The sequence below is a fragment of the Elgaria multicarinata genome, chromosome 14 (genome assembly GCF_023053635.1).
Source record: "Elgaria multicarinata webbii isolate HBS135686 ecotype San Diego chromosome 14, rElgMul1.1.pri, whole genome shotgun sequence".
Taxonomy (NCBI): Eukaryota; Metazoa; Chordata; class Lepidosauria; order Squamata; family Anguidae; genus Elgaria; species Elgaria multicarinata.
In genome coordinates, this window is record NC_086184.1 from 6,027,985 (window position 1) to 6,042,203 (window position 14,219).

Below are 14,219 nucleotides of genomic sequence, written 5' to 3' on the forward strand. Positions count from 1 at the left end.
GGGAGTTGTGGTCCAAACATATCAAGTGTGCCATACGCAGTCCTCCCGGTATTAGGACAAAATGTACAAAGATGCCCATGAATTTTCAATGCAACCATTCAAAGAAAAAAAAATCAACATGAACTTAAGATTGGAAAATTGAGAAATTAGCAGAAACCAACATTGATTGACTTGTACACCCCTAATCAGAGGCAGGGCAAGCTTCATTAGAGACGTCCGAAGCTGGGAAACAGGTTATGTTGGGCTCAACTGAGTTCTGCAGCATGGACAGCTAACAACTCAGTTCTGCAACATTGCACATTTTGGGTGGGAAAGGGTCTGAGAAATTTGCACAAATTATGGCTGGATTTCTGCAAATCGATGCAAATTCCACTGCATAATGGCTCAGAAATTTGTGCAAACAGCAGAACCTTCCAAACAATGTGCAAACTTCCTGAAAAATCCATGGACTGGCCCAGGTCGCTGCAGTTCTACTCAGGCGCCTTAGTGGGAATTGAAACGAAGTCTGTGGAGTTGAGGGGGGGGGACCTAGGAAAATCCATTGAACCCCAACCCCTAATGGATTTCTCTGACATCCCAAATGCTCAGTATCCTTGGGCAGCTGCTCAGGCTCCAGCACCCTGGCAAGATCATTCAACGCTCATGAGGTTTCTTGGCAGGGCACAGCTATGAGGTGCTGGTTTAAATTTCCCGTAATGGCAGAGTGACACTAGGGGCATGTCTAGGCCTACCGGCAGAGGGGGGAGGAGCTTGCGATATGGTGATGGCAAGATTCTCCCCCTCCATCCACATGTGGCATGTGATGTCCCAGGAGGAAGAGGACGTCACACAAGCCATTTTGGGTTTCTTTAAAATTGAAAATGAGCGCAGGAGGTTTAAAAAATAATAATAATAGTTCTGCTCCCTGCCTCCCACCCCGCGATGGGCACAGCGGTCCTGAAGAGCTCCTTGCTCCATGCCCAGTTCCTAGCTCCTCATGTTTACTCATGAGGAGCCGGGACAAACCGGGACGGCCGCCCATATGTCCCATGGGCTCGGGATGATCCCGGGACTGCGGGAAAAACTGGGATGAAAGTGTTGGGCAATATCCCAGGGAAATGTAGGGATCTTCCCTCCCTGCTCCCGAGATCCCCTGTGCATCATGTGGACACCCAGGGACGATCCCCGGGATATTGCCCCATCTAGACATGCCCCAAGTCAAAGGCTTCAAAGCATTCTGGGAAATTTAGAATGGCGGCCCATGGTTGAGGGAGGCACTGATGTAGGAAAGTCTCATAAGTGCACTTTGTGTGGAGTGGGATGGGATGGTCAGGTCTTGAGCCTGCCTTGAACAGAAGTCACATTGTGAATAATCTCTCCACTCCCCGGCCCTACTCCTCCATGCTTGGACAAGAGAATCAAGAGCGTGTTCTCATTCCCTGTTTTTAGAAAATGCACTTACAGTATAAACTGAAGAGCGTCATGAAGATTAGGACCATGCTGATGTGCAGAGTGGAAGATGCACTGCAGTCGACTTTGTTTTTCGTGCAGGAGCACACGTGGATGATCAGTTCTGTATTGTTAGTTAGAGGAGGTTTCCCGGAATCTGTCACCAAAATGGGGATGTTGTAATTGGCCTTCTTCAAGTTTTGAGGCAGGCTGATCTCGGCGTGGGTATCTGCAAGGGAGAAGGAAAAGGCCATTAGAGAAAGTTGTTTGTTTGTTTTAAAGCAACAGTGAAAGCAACAAAACTACACTTCCCCCTTCCCGCTGGCACAGAGGTATTCCTGCAAACAAACTCATCAGTGGTGAAGTCTTGGGTCTGTGGAAGTCTTCTCCAAAGTAGCCTTGGAACATCAGAAGTGTAGAAAAATTGAAGCATCACTTGTATTGTTGACCACAGTTGGGGATACATAAAAAGGGAAAGGAAATGACCTGAGTAATGAATACAGAAGTTACGTTACTGTTCCTAATGGACTTACTGTTGATTCTGGTGATTTTCCATGCTTTATCTTGACTAAACTGTTTGCTCAGTTCAAATTTGAATGGTGCTGTATTAGGATGAATATCCTTATCTAAAGCTCCGAAGACCACCTTTACATCTTTTGCATCTTCACACACATCCGACTCCCTTTGATAAAGAGAGGGGGCGTTGTCATTAACATCCTCCAAAGTAATCTGCAATGTCCCTGTACCCGTTGCAGGAGGGCTACCTATGGAAAAAGTAACAGACATTTATTAATTGTATACCCACTGGAGTGCATGAACAAGTCGCTCATACACCAAGATCACTGTTTCAAAAACCATACATTGATTCTTAATGTTTCATGAACAGATGAAAAGTTGGGGATATTTGCAGCTCAATAACCCTTTATGGGTGCTATGTTCAACACTGTCTTCAACAACTGAAAGAAAAACAGATCCATCGGTGAACAAGTCGATAAAATAGAAATGGAAAATATGTTTTATGGGTCAGAATTAGACTACTAATAATGCAACCCTATGCATGTTTACTCAGAAGTATGTCCCACTGAAGTCAATGAGTCTTTCTCCAGCTGACCATGGGCTAGCCTCAATGGGAGGTTCCAGTGATTGAACGTGTGACATGTGACTTCAGTCTCCATAAAGCAAGACACAAATAATAATAATAATAATAATAATAATAATAATAATAATAATAATAATAATAATTTATTTATTTGTTACCTGCCTCTCTCTCTGGATCGAGGCGGGGTACAACACAAATGCAAACACCATAAAATACATATAACTAATTAAAACATTTAAAACTAATACATTATTAAAAGTAGCACATTATTAAAAAGGCATCTTAAAATTCAACTTGGTAGGCCTGCCGGAAGAGATCAGTCTTTATGGCTTTCTTAAATTCTGGAAGACTGTTAAGTTGATGAATCTCTCCCGGCAAGCCATTCCACAAACTGGGAGCCACAGAAGAAAAGGTCCTTTGGGTAATAGTTGACAGCCTTGTTTTTGTTGGCTGGAGTAAATTCTTCCCAGAGGACCTGAGTGTGCGGGGCGGATTGTACGGGAGAAGGCGATCCCGCAGGTAACCTGGACCCAAACCATGTAGGGCTTTAAAAGTGATAACCAACACTTTATACTTCACCTGGAAACTAATTGGCAGCCAGTGAAGAGATTTTAAAACCGGTGTAATGATTAAGCTTTGTTCTGTAATGATTTGGAGTGGAATTAACCAACTGGATTGTCCCATTTATTTCACTTACTCTACTAAGTGAGCTGAAATTTTGCAGCGAACATAACATGACTGATGTTTGTCTTCTGGGCCAATTGCACTATTTCCCCTTCACAACATTTACAGAAATTGGATCTATTAATTATCTGAAGCTGCTGTGGTTGCTTATGTACATTGTACATTGTACAATGTACTTATGTACTTATGTACTTATGTACCATGTACATTGATGGTGATATATAAATAAATAATAATAATAATTATCATGTATCATTGCCTTGATGCCCATCACAAATGGACTTCAGCAGATATACAAAGGGCAGGGACTTGAAATACAACAAGTTTATGAGCAACACTTAGTATGAATCCCCTGCTCATGGGGGAAGAACGGGAAATCCTGCTTCCAAATTAGCAATGGGAGCACAGCTTGGAAGCACCCAATCTCTTAGGTGTTGGCTGTCAATTAAACCACATGACTCCACCTAAGCCCATGGCATGGTGGCTTCTACTTGATTTTGTTTAGAGAGGTAAGAAGAGCAGCGGAACAGTATAACGCAAGCTCCTTATATTAAAATGTGAATGGGGAGTGCATAGGCTGACCATATGAAAAGGAGGACAGGGCTCCTGTATCTTTAACAGTTGCATAGAAAAGGGAATTTCAGCAGGTGTCATTTGTACACACGCAGCACCTGGTGACATTCCCTCTTCATCACAACAGTTAAAGCTGCAGGTGCCCTGCCCTCTTTTAAATCTGGTCACTCTAGTATAGCTCCTGCAGCTTTAACTGTTGTGAAGAAGAGGGAATGAAGAGGTTCTCCATATATACAAATGACACCAGCTGAAATTCCTTTTTCTATACAACTGTTAAAGATACAGGAGCCCTGTCCTCCTTTTTATACGGTCACCCTAGGAGTGCAGCATGCGTCCGACTGACAACCATTGCACTATATACTTATGCCAGAGGTAACCAGATTTAGAGGCTGAGAGGGTGGGTTATACAGCATACAGCCAGTGCAACCTTTTGCCTTGTGTTTGAAAGAGATCCCCCAAAGGTATTGCTAGAAGCATTTCTGATATAAGTACATGTCTTCTAAGAGCAGAATTTAAACCAGCAGCTCATTCCACTTAGGTCAACAGAGAGCTGACAGGTGGTAATAATTTTCTGTCACTTTTCAAAGTTGATCCAGGGACCTTATATACAGGTGAAAAGTATTATTTCTCATTGTCGTTACATCTTTCTTTCAACATGCATGTTTTCTCCAGCTGCCGCTCCCCAATATATATTTTTAAAACTGTAACAACAACAATGTATGTCTTTTATATTTGTAATAATTCCTCCATTTCAAGAACAAGAAGTATTCTGTATTCAGCCTTTCATATCCAGGGCTCTCATAATATGAATACACAATATTCCAAGTGTAGTCACTCCATAAATAAGGGCATTATGATACTGGAAGTTTTATTTTTGATTCCATTTTTAATTATACCTAGCATGGAATTTGCCAACGTGCCCAATACTGAGTGGACATTTTTACTGAGATGTCCACCTTAACCTCAAGATCTCTTTCTTGGTTCCACTCAAATCCCATCAGTGCATACGTGAATTTAGGATATATATTTTTGACCCAATGAGCATCCTTTTACATTTGCATTCATATTTGCCATTCTAATACCCTTCTTCTTAGGCTGGAGAGATACTTTCAGAGCCCTGTATGACCCCCTTTTTTTGTTTTAACAACCTTAAATAATTTTGTGTCTTCTTTGAATTTATTGACATGTTTTGTGGTATTGGATGTTGATAACTTGATGCTAATTGTGAACCATTTTAAGCAGAGTTCACTGTGGAACAGGAGCATATAAAACCTTACTAAATCCAGTGGCATGTACATGCATATATATGTGCACAGAGTACAAATTGGCTGCTTAAATATGAACCCATAAAGTCAAAAATTATTGAATCCTTTCATTTATCAGTCTATGATATGAATCCGGAAGACATAGTTCTGGCATAAGGATTTTTGCTTGTTTGTGATTGGCTACACTTTGGCGCTCTCTAGATGGAATGCAATGTTCACCAGACCATAAGCATTATGTCTATGATGGAGAGAGGATGCCTATGCATTTTATGGAAGACATTTTTTTCAGCATCACAAGTTCTGGAATGTGCAAGTTGTGTTTGCAAAATGTGCTTGCATTCAGGCACATGAATCGAACAAATTCTGGTCACAAGTAAACCAAAATGAATTTCTCATGCATCCCTGCCTCTGGTCTGACTCTCTGAATTGCAAACTCAAATATCACCCACTTGACCTAAGGAACACAGTTGGACTTTATGATGTTCTCCACAAATAGCGCTAATCTTTGAAGTCCCCAGAACTTCACTGGGGAACTTTGTGCCTTATGCAATGACTCCCGACACAATGGAAGAAAAGGAAAAATTAACACAGTCTCTCTTCAGATCTGAGAAAACACCATAATAAAATATTAGATGATAAATTACCCAAATGGTGACACCTCATCTGTCACAGACACATGAATGCATAACATAGTTAAAGTGGTCAGGATTCCAGGGTCTGTCTGTCTGTCTGTCTGTCTGTCTGTCTGTCTCTCTCTCTCTCACACACACACACACACACACAATCTCTCTCTCTCACTGTCTCTCACACATACACATCACAAGAGGGTAAGGGTTAAATTCCTTTTAATGAAAAAGAAATTATTTTTCACTTATTGCAGAACTAATTGAATTTTCAAAAAGGCTTCTATACATTTCTTTTTGTTCTTGATATATTATTAAGCCAAGTCAGAGAGGAGAATGGATGAAAAGACATCTGAATATTTGAAATAAGATCATAAAAGTCAGCCTTTCATGCGCTTAATTAAAGCACTATCTTTAATTCAGAGTATATTGCTTCCACACTGGGATGATAGTGTTTTGTGCTCGGTCCTCATTATCTTATATTAACAATACGTCCCCCCTCCCCTTTTAAAATAAATTAAGGACACATTGGCATTACAAATATGGCCTTATTTTGCCAGCTACAGATACCATTTTCATTTGCTCTGTCTCGATTACATGCCATCCTTCCCCGCATGTTTTAGGGATCCCTCAGCTAATGTGTATGGTACAAGGAGCAGAAAATTGCCTCTTGTCCATTCTGGTGACTTATCGCCTATGTGTATTATTTATACATGTGTATTATTTATAACCAATTACACAAAATACACCCGGATTTCAAGAGAAAAACAAGCAAATGTCAAGGTCATAAACTGAAACTGGTTAACAACTTTGCTGTAAGAAATACATCAAAAGAGAAGCCAGAGATAAATGGATCCAGTCAAGGCTGAATTAACCACCAAGCTAAGTAGTGTATAGTCATATTATTCATTCTGTCCCAGTATACAAAAAATGGATGGGGTAAATGGCAACTTCCTAAATAGCTTTTTTTAAAAAAGAAAAGAAAAAAAGATTGGTTTCATACATAGAGGACAGGTTAATCAAGTTGGCGAGGGAAGGGGGCATGAGAAATAAGTGTAATATCTTCTTAAGGAAAGAAGGGCTGACACTAGGGATACATGAGAATTTTGTTTTTGCTCGCAAAACATGAGTGCGTGCCCTCTTTGAAGTGATTGTGAAAACAAGCATGTGCTTGCCAAAACGATTCATAAATTGCCAAACATGTGCTTGCGTTGGATTACCATAACTTCCCCAGTTCGATTTGTGCAACTTGCCGAATTTGTACAATTCTTTTTACCATAGACTGAATCATCCCACCTTACAAAGAAGACATGGGTTTGGGACACTTGGCCTATCGAACCAAGTTTTATTGGTTTCAAGATACCCCCACCCCAAATAAAGTGTATGTACAGGGAGCTGTCAGGCATATCAGGAGATTTGGGTCAAGGTGTCGCCTGCATGCTAATGGCACCCAGCTGTGTTTCTCTGTAACATCTGAATTGGGAGAGGCCATGCATGTTCTGAACCAGTGCTTGGATAGAGTTACGACTTGGATGAAGGCCAACGAACTGAAGCAGAATCCTGATAAGACAGAGGCCTTGTGGGTTGGTGGTTCCCAGGTCTGGGAATTGGGGTGTTTGCTTGTTCTGGATGGGGTTGTACTCCAAAGGAGCAGGTCTGTAGTTTGGGGGTGCTCCTGGATCCATCACTGGAGGCCCAGGTGACCTCAGTGGCTTGGAGCTCCCATTATCAACTTCAGTTGGTACGCCAACTATGCCCATTCCTGGATAGGGACAGCCTAGCCATGGTCATTCATTCACTGGTAACCTCACAATTAACTACTATGATGCACTCCGTGTGTGTGTTTTGGTAGCTGCAGCTAGTGCAGAATTCAGCAGCTAAGGTGCTCACAGGGACACCTAGCTCTGCTCGTATCAAACCTGTGTTAAAAGAACTGCACTGGCGGCCTGTTAGCTACCGAGCCACGTACAAGGATATGCTGTTAGACTACAAAGCCGTAAACATCTTGAGACCAGCATACCTAGCAGACCACCTTCCCTTATACACACCCAGACGACAACTGCAATCTTCAGAGGAGGTCCTACTGGCCATTCTGGATGAATGGAATGCCACCATGAAGGACCTTGGCAGCACCCACCCTCTGGAAAATGCACCCTTGTGCAGTTCGGAAGAAGGAAAACCTAACACCTTTTAAACACCTCCTAAAAAAGTACCTTTTCACAAAGGCGTTCCCTGGTTTTTAACTTAGCTGGTTTTATATTGCTTTTTTTTAAAAATAAAATAAAAATAAAAATAAATGTTTTAAATTTACCTAGACTTGTTATATTTTACGGTTTTTAATTTAATTTTTATGGTAACCACCAAGTTAGATTACTGCAATGCATTCTACATAGAGCTGCCTTTGAAGACGGTTCGGAAGCTGCAGCTCGTGCAAAATGCAGCGGCCAGATTGATTTCGGGAACCAGAAGGTTCGACCATATAACACCTGCTCTGGTCCGCTTGCACTGGCTGCCTGTATGTTTCCGAGCCCAATTCAAGGTGCTGGTTTTGACCTATAAAGCCTTACACGGCTTGGGACCACAATACCTGACGGAACGCCTCTCCCGATGTCAATATACCCGGTCACTACATTCAACATCTAAGGTCCTCCTTCGGGTGCCTACTCCGAGAGAGGCTCAGAGTGTGGCAATGAGGGACAGGGCCTTTTCGGTGGTGGCCCCCAGACGGTGGAACGATCTCCCTGACGAGGCTCACCTGGCACAAATGCTGCTATCTTTCCGGCGCCAGGTTAAGACTTTCCTCTTTGCCCAGGCATATGGCAGCACATCTTAATCACCCACATGTTTAGTGTTTTTTTTAACGGTTTTTTAATGCTTTATGTGTGTATGTTCTGTGTTTTAGAATTGTAAATTTTGTATACTTGTTTTTGTCTTGATTTTAGAATTTCTGTAAACCGCCCAGAGAGCCCTGGCTATGGGAGCGGTATTTAAGTGCAATAAATAAAATAAATAAACAAATTGTGCACTGCCCAGAGAGCTTTGGCTGATGGGCAGTACAAAAAGGTAATAAATAAATAAAATATTAAATAAATACTAGGGTATAGGTGGACGTGCACTGTAATCTCCCATTTGAAGATAGACCAGCTGGAGAATGGCTGGAGCTAACCTGAGATGGGGAAGCCTATCAGGGCATGGCAGGGCAGGGCTCACCTTTTGAGCTACCACTAGGGATGTGAGAATCAGCAAAACATGAGCTCATGAAAACTCTTTGAATTCCATCTCAAAGCTCATTCAGACCTAAGCCCATATCAGATGGTGAGCTTTTTTTTTTTTTTTTTAATCTTTTTGCATGAAAATCCATGGGTACTTTCATGCATACTTTCTCCAATGAAAGCATCCATTGTGCACATTTGAATTGTACACATTCTTCTTCCATTCATTATAATGTGTTTAATGCACTCCCCCCCCCCAAAAAAAAGTATCAATTTTTTTCATACATACTTGTCAAATGTATTCATGCTATCAAACACCTGTATGGAATTCGACTGCAGAGTGTGTCTGTGTCCGTGTTCGGTTCGGAAGGTGTGAAAGGAGTAAGTCTTGATCAAGTACAAACTGAAATGAATTTCTCATACATCCCTAGCTTTCATACACTAATATACACACCCATGTTGAAGTCTCACCTCAAGCTGGCCTTATGTAGGGTGACCCTATGAAAAGGAGGACAGGGCTCCTGTATCTTTAACAGTCGTACTGAAAAGGGAATTTCAGCAGGTGTCATTTGTATATATGGGGAACCCGGTGAAATTCCCTCTTCATCACCACAGTTAAAGGTGCAGGAGCTATACTAGAGTGACCAGATTTAAAAGAGGGCAGGGCACCTGTAGCTTTAACTGTTGTGATGAAAAGGAAATTTCACCAGGTTCTCCTTATATACAAATGACACCTACTGACATTTCTTTTTCAATACAACTGTTAAAGATACAGGAGCCCAGTCCTCCTTTTCATATGGTCACCCTACCTTATGTGACCCATCAACTTCAATGAAGCCACACCAGCTAGCTTTTGGCTTGACTCTCTCTCTCTCTCTCCTCCCCCCCACTGAGAAGTACATTTCCAGACAAAATGCAACACCCACATTAAGGAACTTCTCCTAAACATTCCCTGATGCATAATTTAAAAATGCTCCATTTTGTGCACATGTGAGGTGTGTGTAGTTTTTTTTTAAAAAAAGAAGTTACTGAAAACTTAAACACTTTAGAAAAGATCAATGCTTTGTATTCCAACCCAGCTCACGTATGTAGCTCCTCTGCAGGAGACAATGGGATTTATTCTCAGTTTGACGCAATGTATCTAACAGCCCAATCTGGGTCTGCAATGACCTTGGTGAACTTCAGCTTTAACTTGGATTTTTCTCCTCCCAATTCTCTCATTTTTGTCCTCCCTTTGCCATTTAGGGAGGTGACGGCCACGCAGTGCTCTCTGTAGATTGCCTTTGTGTGCTCTGCTACAAAGAACTGTATACATAGATGCAGTTAATATGGTTGTGAAAGGAAGGAGAAAGTAGAATTGAAAGAGTGATTTACAAAAAATCCAAAGGTGGTTCTGAGCCTTGCACGGAGCTGCCCAATGGACCAAAAAGATGACATTTCTTCTTGAACAGAAGAGAAACATCAGCTTTGATTTAAACCGACCCACCCACTGTGTGCTGCAAGAGTGTATGGTCCATGGTTGGTGATGGGGATAATCTAAAAGATTATATGAAAAGAAGAAGGAGGAGGAGGAGGAGGAGGAGGAGGAGACATGATAGCACAGGATTGAGGTGAGATATGATAGCACTCTTCAAATACTTAAAAGGTTGTCACACAGAGGATGGCCAGGATCTTTTCTCGATCATCCCAGAGTGCAGGACATGGAATAATGGCCTAAAGTTACAGGAAGGCAGATTCCAGCTGGACATCAGGAAAAACCTCCTGACTATTAGAGCAATACGACAATGGAACCAGTTACCTAGGGAGGTTGTGGGCTCTCCCACACAAGAAGCATTCAAGAGGCAGCTGGACAGCCATCTGTCAGGGATGCTTTAGGGTGGATTCCTGCATTGAGCAAAGTGTTGGACTTGATGGGCTTATAGGGCCCTTTGAACTCTACTGTTCTATGATTCAAAGAAGAAGAAGAAGAAGAAGAGACTCTTGAAGATCTTAACAATTGGGTATGTTCCTATGTGAGCTGGTTTGAAGAACACTGTGTGATGGGCGTTCATGTGTTAATCTTGGTCTCCTAATCTTCTTGATTCACCAGTCTTACTAGTTGATTTCACATCACACAGTTCTACTAATATCTCTTCACCTTACTTAGGCCATGGCTAGACCAGGCCTATATCCTGGGATTGTTCCGGGGTCATCCCTGTTCATGTAAATGACACACAGGGGATCCAGGGATCAGCCAGGGACGACCCCGGAATGATCCCAGGGTATAGGCCTGGTCTAGCCATGGCCTTAAAATCAACCCTTAAAATCAACTTAAAATGTGCCAAAATCACATTTGGCATTATGTTGTGCGGACTTTATACTGTTAGTTTTACCCTACCCTGTGCCTGCTTACCCTACCCTGTGCCTGTTTGCATTCTCTTCCCCTCCTTATTGTTTTACTATGATTTTATTAGATTGTAAGCCTATGCGGCAGGGTCTTGCTATTTACTGTTTTACTCTGTACAGCACCATGTACATTGATGGTGCTATATAAATAAATAAATAAATAATAATAATAATAATAATAATAATAATAATAACCCACATGCTCCTGTTTAAACACATTTCTCTTAACGTCTGGAAGAAACAGATCCACACAGCGAAACCCCATGTCTGCTTCTTTTTCTCTCCTTCTCCTGCCAAAAAACATTTCACTCCACAATTTATAAATATACGAAAACCCACAAATGGCTCTTTAAAATTACAATCACTCATATAGTTCAATAATGTGTGCAGTTCCTACATTTGAGTAATTATACTTCAAAAAGCAACACTCTTATCAAATAGCTACTGACATGTGCCATCCATCTTAAACACAGTTTGCTGCAAATTATTTTTCCCCCAGATCTGCCATTTACAGGGACTAATTTAAACAATCTTTTCTCTGCAATTCATATTTTGCTAAAACTTAGAATGACAAGTAAAGGATGAGCATTCAATTTATTTTCCCTCTTCAATTAATATAGCAATTAAAATAAAGGGTGCAACAGGAGCTTAATTGGGTTGCCATGGCCACTAATTGCCTGATTTCTTTCCGAATAGTGTGTGTTTTAGGTGGAATCAATCTGTGGTAATTTAATTTTAGGCATCACGATGTATATAAACAGGTTAAAGCATATGGAAAGACAACTTCTAACTGAATTATTATGCAGCTCTTTTTCTTACTTTCTACTCTGGTTGCCTCTCTTTCATATTGCCTGACTTTATCTTTTTATCTGTACATGTGATGTCCAAGATAGGGGCTGAAAATGAAGTTTCACAGAGATTCAGGAGTTAATTAAGCTTACTTATAGCATCAAAATGTAGTCAAAATGACCTGATTAGTTGATCCGTTCTCACCAAGAACAAAACTCAACCAAGTCCATTCTAGGGAATGCTTATCAGTAGAAGAGTTCACACACACCCTTCAGGGGGCTTTTCCTTGTGTGTGGGGTCTTCCATATCAATTTTACAAACCGCATATGTGCATCTCTGCAGCATATACCAAATGGCCCCTGACATCAAGGTCAGTGAGAAAAATCTGTATTCTCCCATTGAACCAAGGTATTGAACTGCACACAGAGCTTCCGACTGGAGTCATGCTGTGTGATGTACACATGTGGTCTCAAAAGCTTATTTTATATCCTCATTAGTACACGGGAAAGTTGCAGCTTGAACAACTTTTCACCTAATCGAAGAAATCCTGGTCAATTAATTCGACGGGTTCCAGTCAATTCATCCATTAATATATCAATTATTCTTGCATATATTTACCTTTGGGTAAAATAAATAAATATTCAGGAAGCAAGAAGCATATTTTTGATATGATCCAGGCTTAGTCATACTTAGAGTACACCCATTGATTTCAATAGGTGTTCTCGAAGTTTGATTAAGTCTGGATCCAGGATCCAACCTTTAGAAGAGGCATTCCTTCCCACATGAGGTGGATGACTCTTTTAAGATCATGCTTTGTCTTCAAACAATATTGTATGTCTAATCATTTAACTATTGATATATGTGATCTTTCCCCCCAAAGATATTATCCATTGAATGATTGGATGTGCATTATCATTGCATTGGGAAAGTAAAAGTAGCAGGCATTTCTGCAGGGATGAGGAGGGGTATCCAAGGTCAAATTTGCCTAGCTGAGGGTGGACCTCCCTCTCCATCCTCAGAGGGTAAGATCCATCTAATGACCTCAGGGATACCTTTCAGGGCCAAAGGACTGCAGTCTAAGCTATTCATTCTGTCTATGGGATATATGCAATTTAAGTGATAGATTGGATGCAATTTTGACATTCTAGCAGAATCACAATGAGGGTCAGGGTTAAAGTCTACCTGCTACCTCTTAGGGTAAGGATTTAATTTGGATCAGGTCCACTGTGTTTACTTCAGAGAAAAAGACAGGACAGGAAAAATGGGTGTAAAGGATGAAGTTTGACTAATATTGTCATTCTTGGGGAAGTTACTGGTGTTCAGTAGTATTAGCTAGGGGAAAAGAGGACTTCTTTCATGGGCCATCAGGCATCATGAAAAAAAGGCATTCTGAAAAAAAGATCTGGCTTTGTCTCAATTTAAAAGGCAGCAAGAGGAGAAATAACATCAGACACATTTTTGGAAAACTGGTTGGACTTTTTCTCATTTATTAATATGAATCCTGGCGAACCTAGACCTCCAATGACTCAGGAATCCTTTTGGTCAGAGGTTCTAACTTAACCTGGAGAAGAGCCGAGGAAGAGATGTCCTTGCCACCGCCGCCACCCAATTCCCTCCTCGCCGGCGGGCGAGGAGAGCTCGGGGGAAGAAGGCAGAGTGGAGAGGAGTTGGGTGGCGGCGGCGGCAAGGACGTCTCTTCCTCGGCTCTTCTCCAGGTAAGTTACATTATCGCTTTGGGGCCGCACTGGGGTCACTTAGAAGCGCCCTGGGAACGACGTGCGGATTCCCCCCTTTTCTGTACCAGAAAGTATAGATTTGTTTAAGATTTCTATATTTACTAAGTGCTTGTTGAAGGTATGAACACCCATGCTTTTTTATAGTGGTGCTGTGGGAACATTTGTATTGTTGTTGAGTGTTTTCTTTTACTCTCTGCGTTTATTGTATTTGTCCTTTCTTGAAAATCAATAAAAATAGTATTTTAAAAAAAGGCCTCCCATTCCCCAAATGTGCTGAAAAACATTCCTCGTAGAAGTTTGGTACAGGCTTAAGCTTTGTGAATCTTTCTGGGTTACATTGAAAACAGCCACTCAAAGATACTGTGGAATGGCCTGCCGGAGGAGACTCATCAACTTAAAAGTATTTTAGCATTTAAGAAAGCTAT

At 41.3% G+C, this 14,219-nt stretch overlaps 1 protein-coding gene across 1 annotated transcript in view; it reads right to left on the reverse strand.

Annotated features, from left to right (window-relative positions):
• The window catches only part of CDH13 (cadherin 13), a 694,106-nt gene that overhangs the window by 11,638 nt on the left and 668,249 nt on the right, over positions 1–14,219 (reverse strand). Inside the window, exons 12-13 of the mRNA XM_063141045.1 lie at positions 1,962–2,192; positions 1,442–1,657 (exon numbers count right to left, since the gene is read on the reverse strand). Of these exons, the coding sequence (XP_062997115.1) occupies positions 1,442–1,657; positions 1,962–2,192 (447 nt within the window). The remainder of the gene's footprint in view (positions 1–1,441; positions 1,658–1,961; positions 2,193–14,219) is intronic.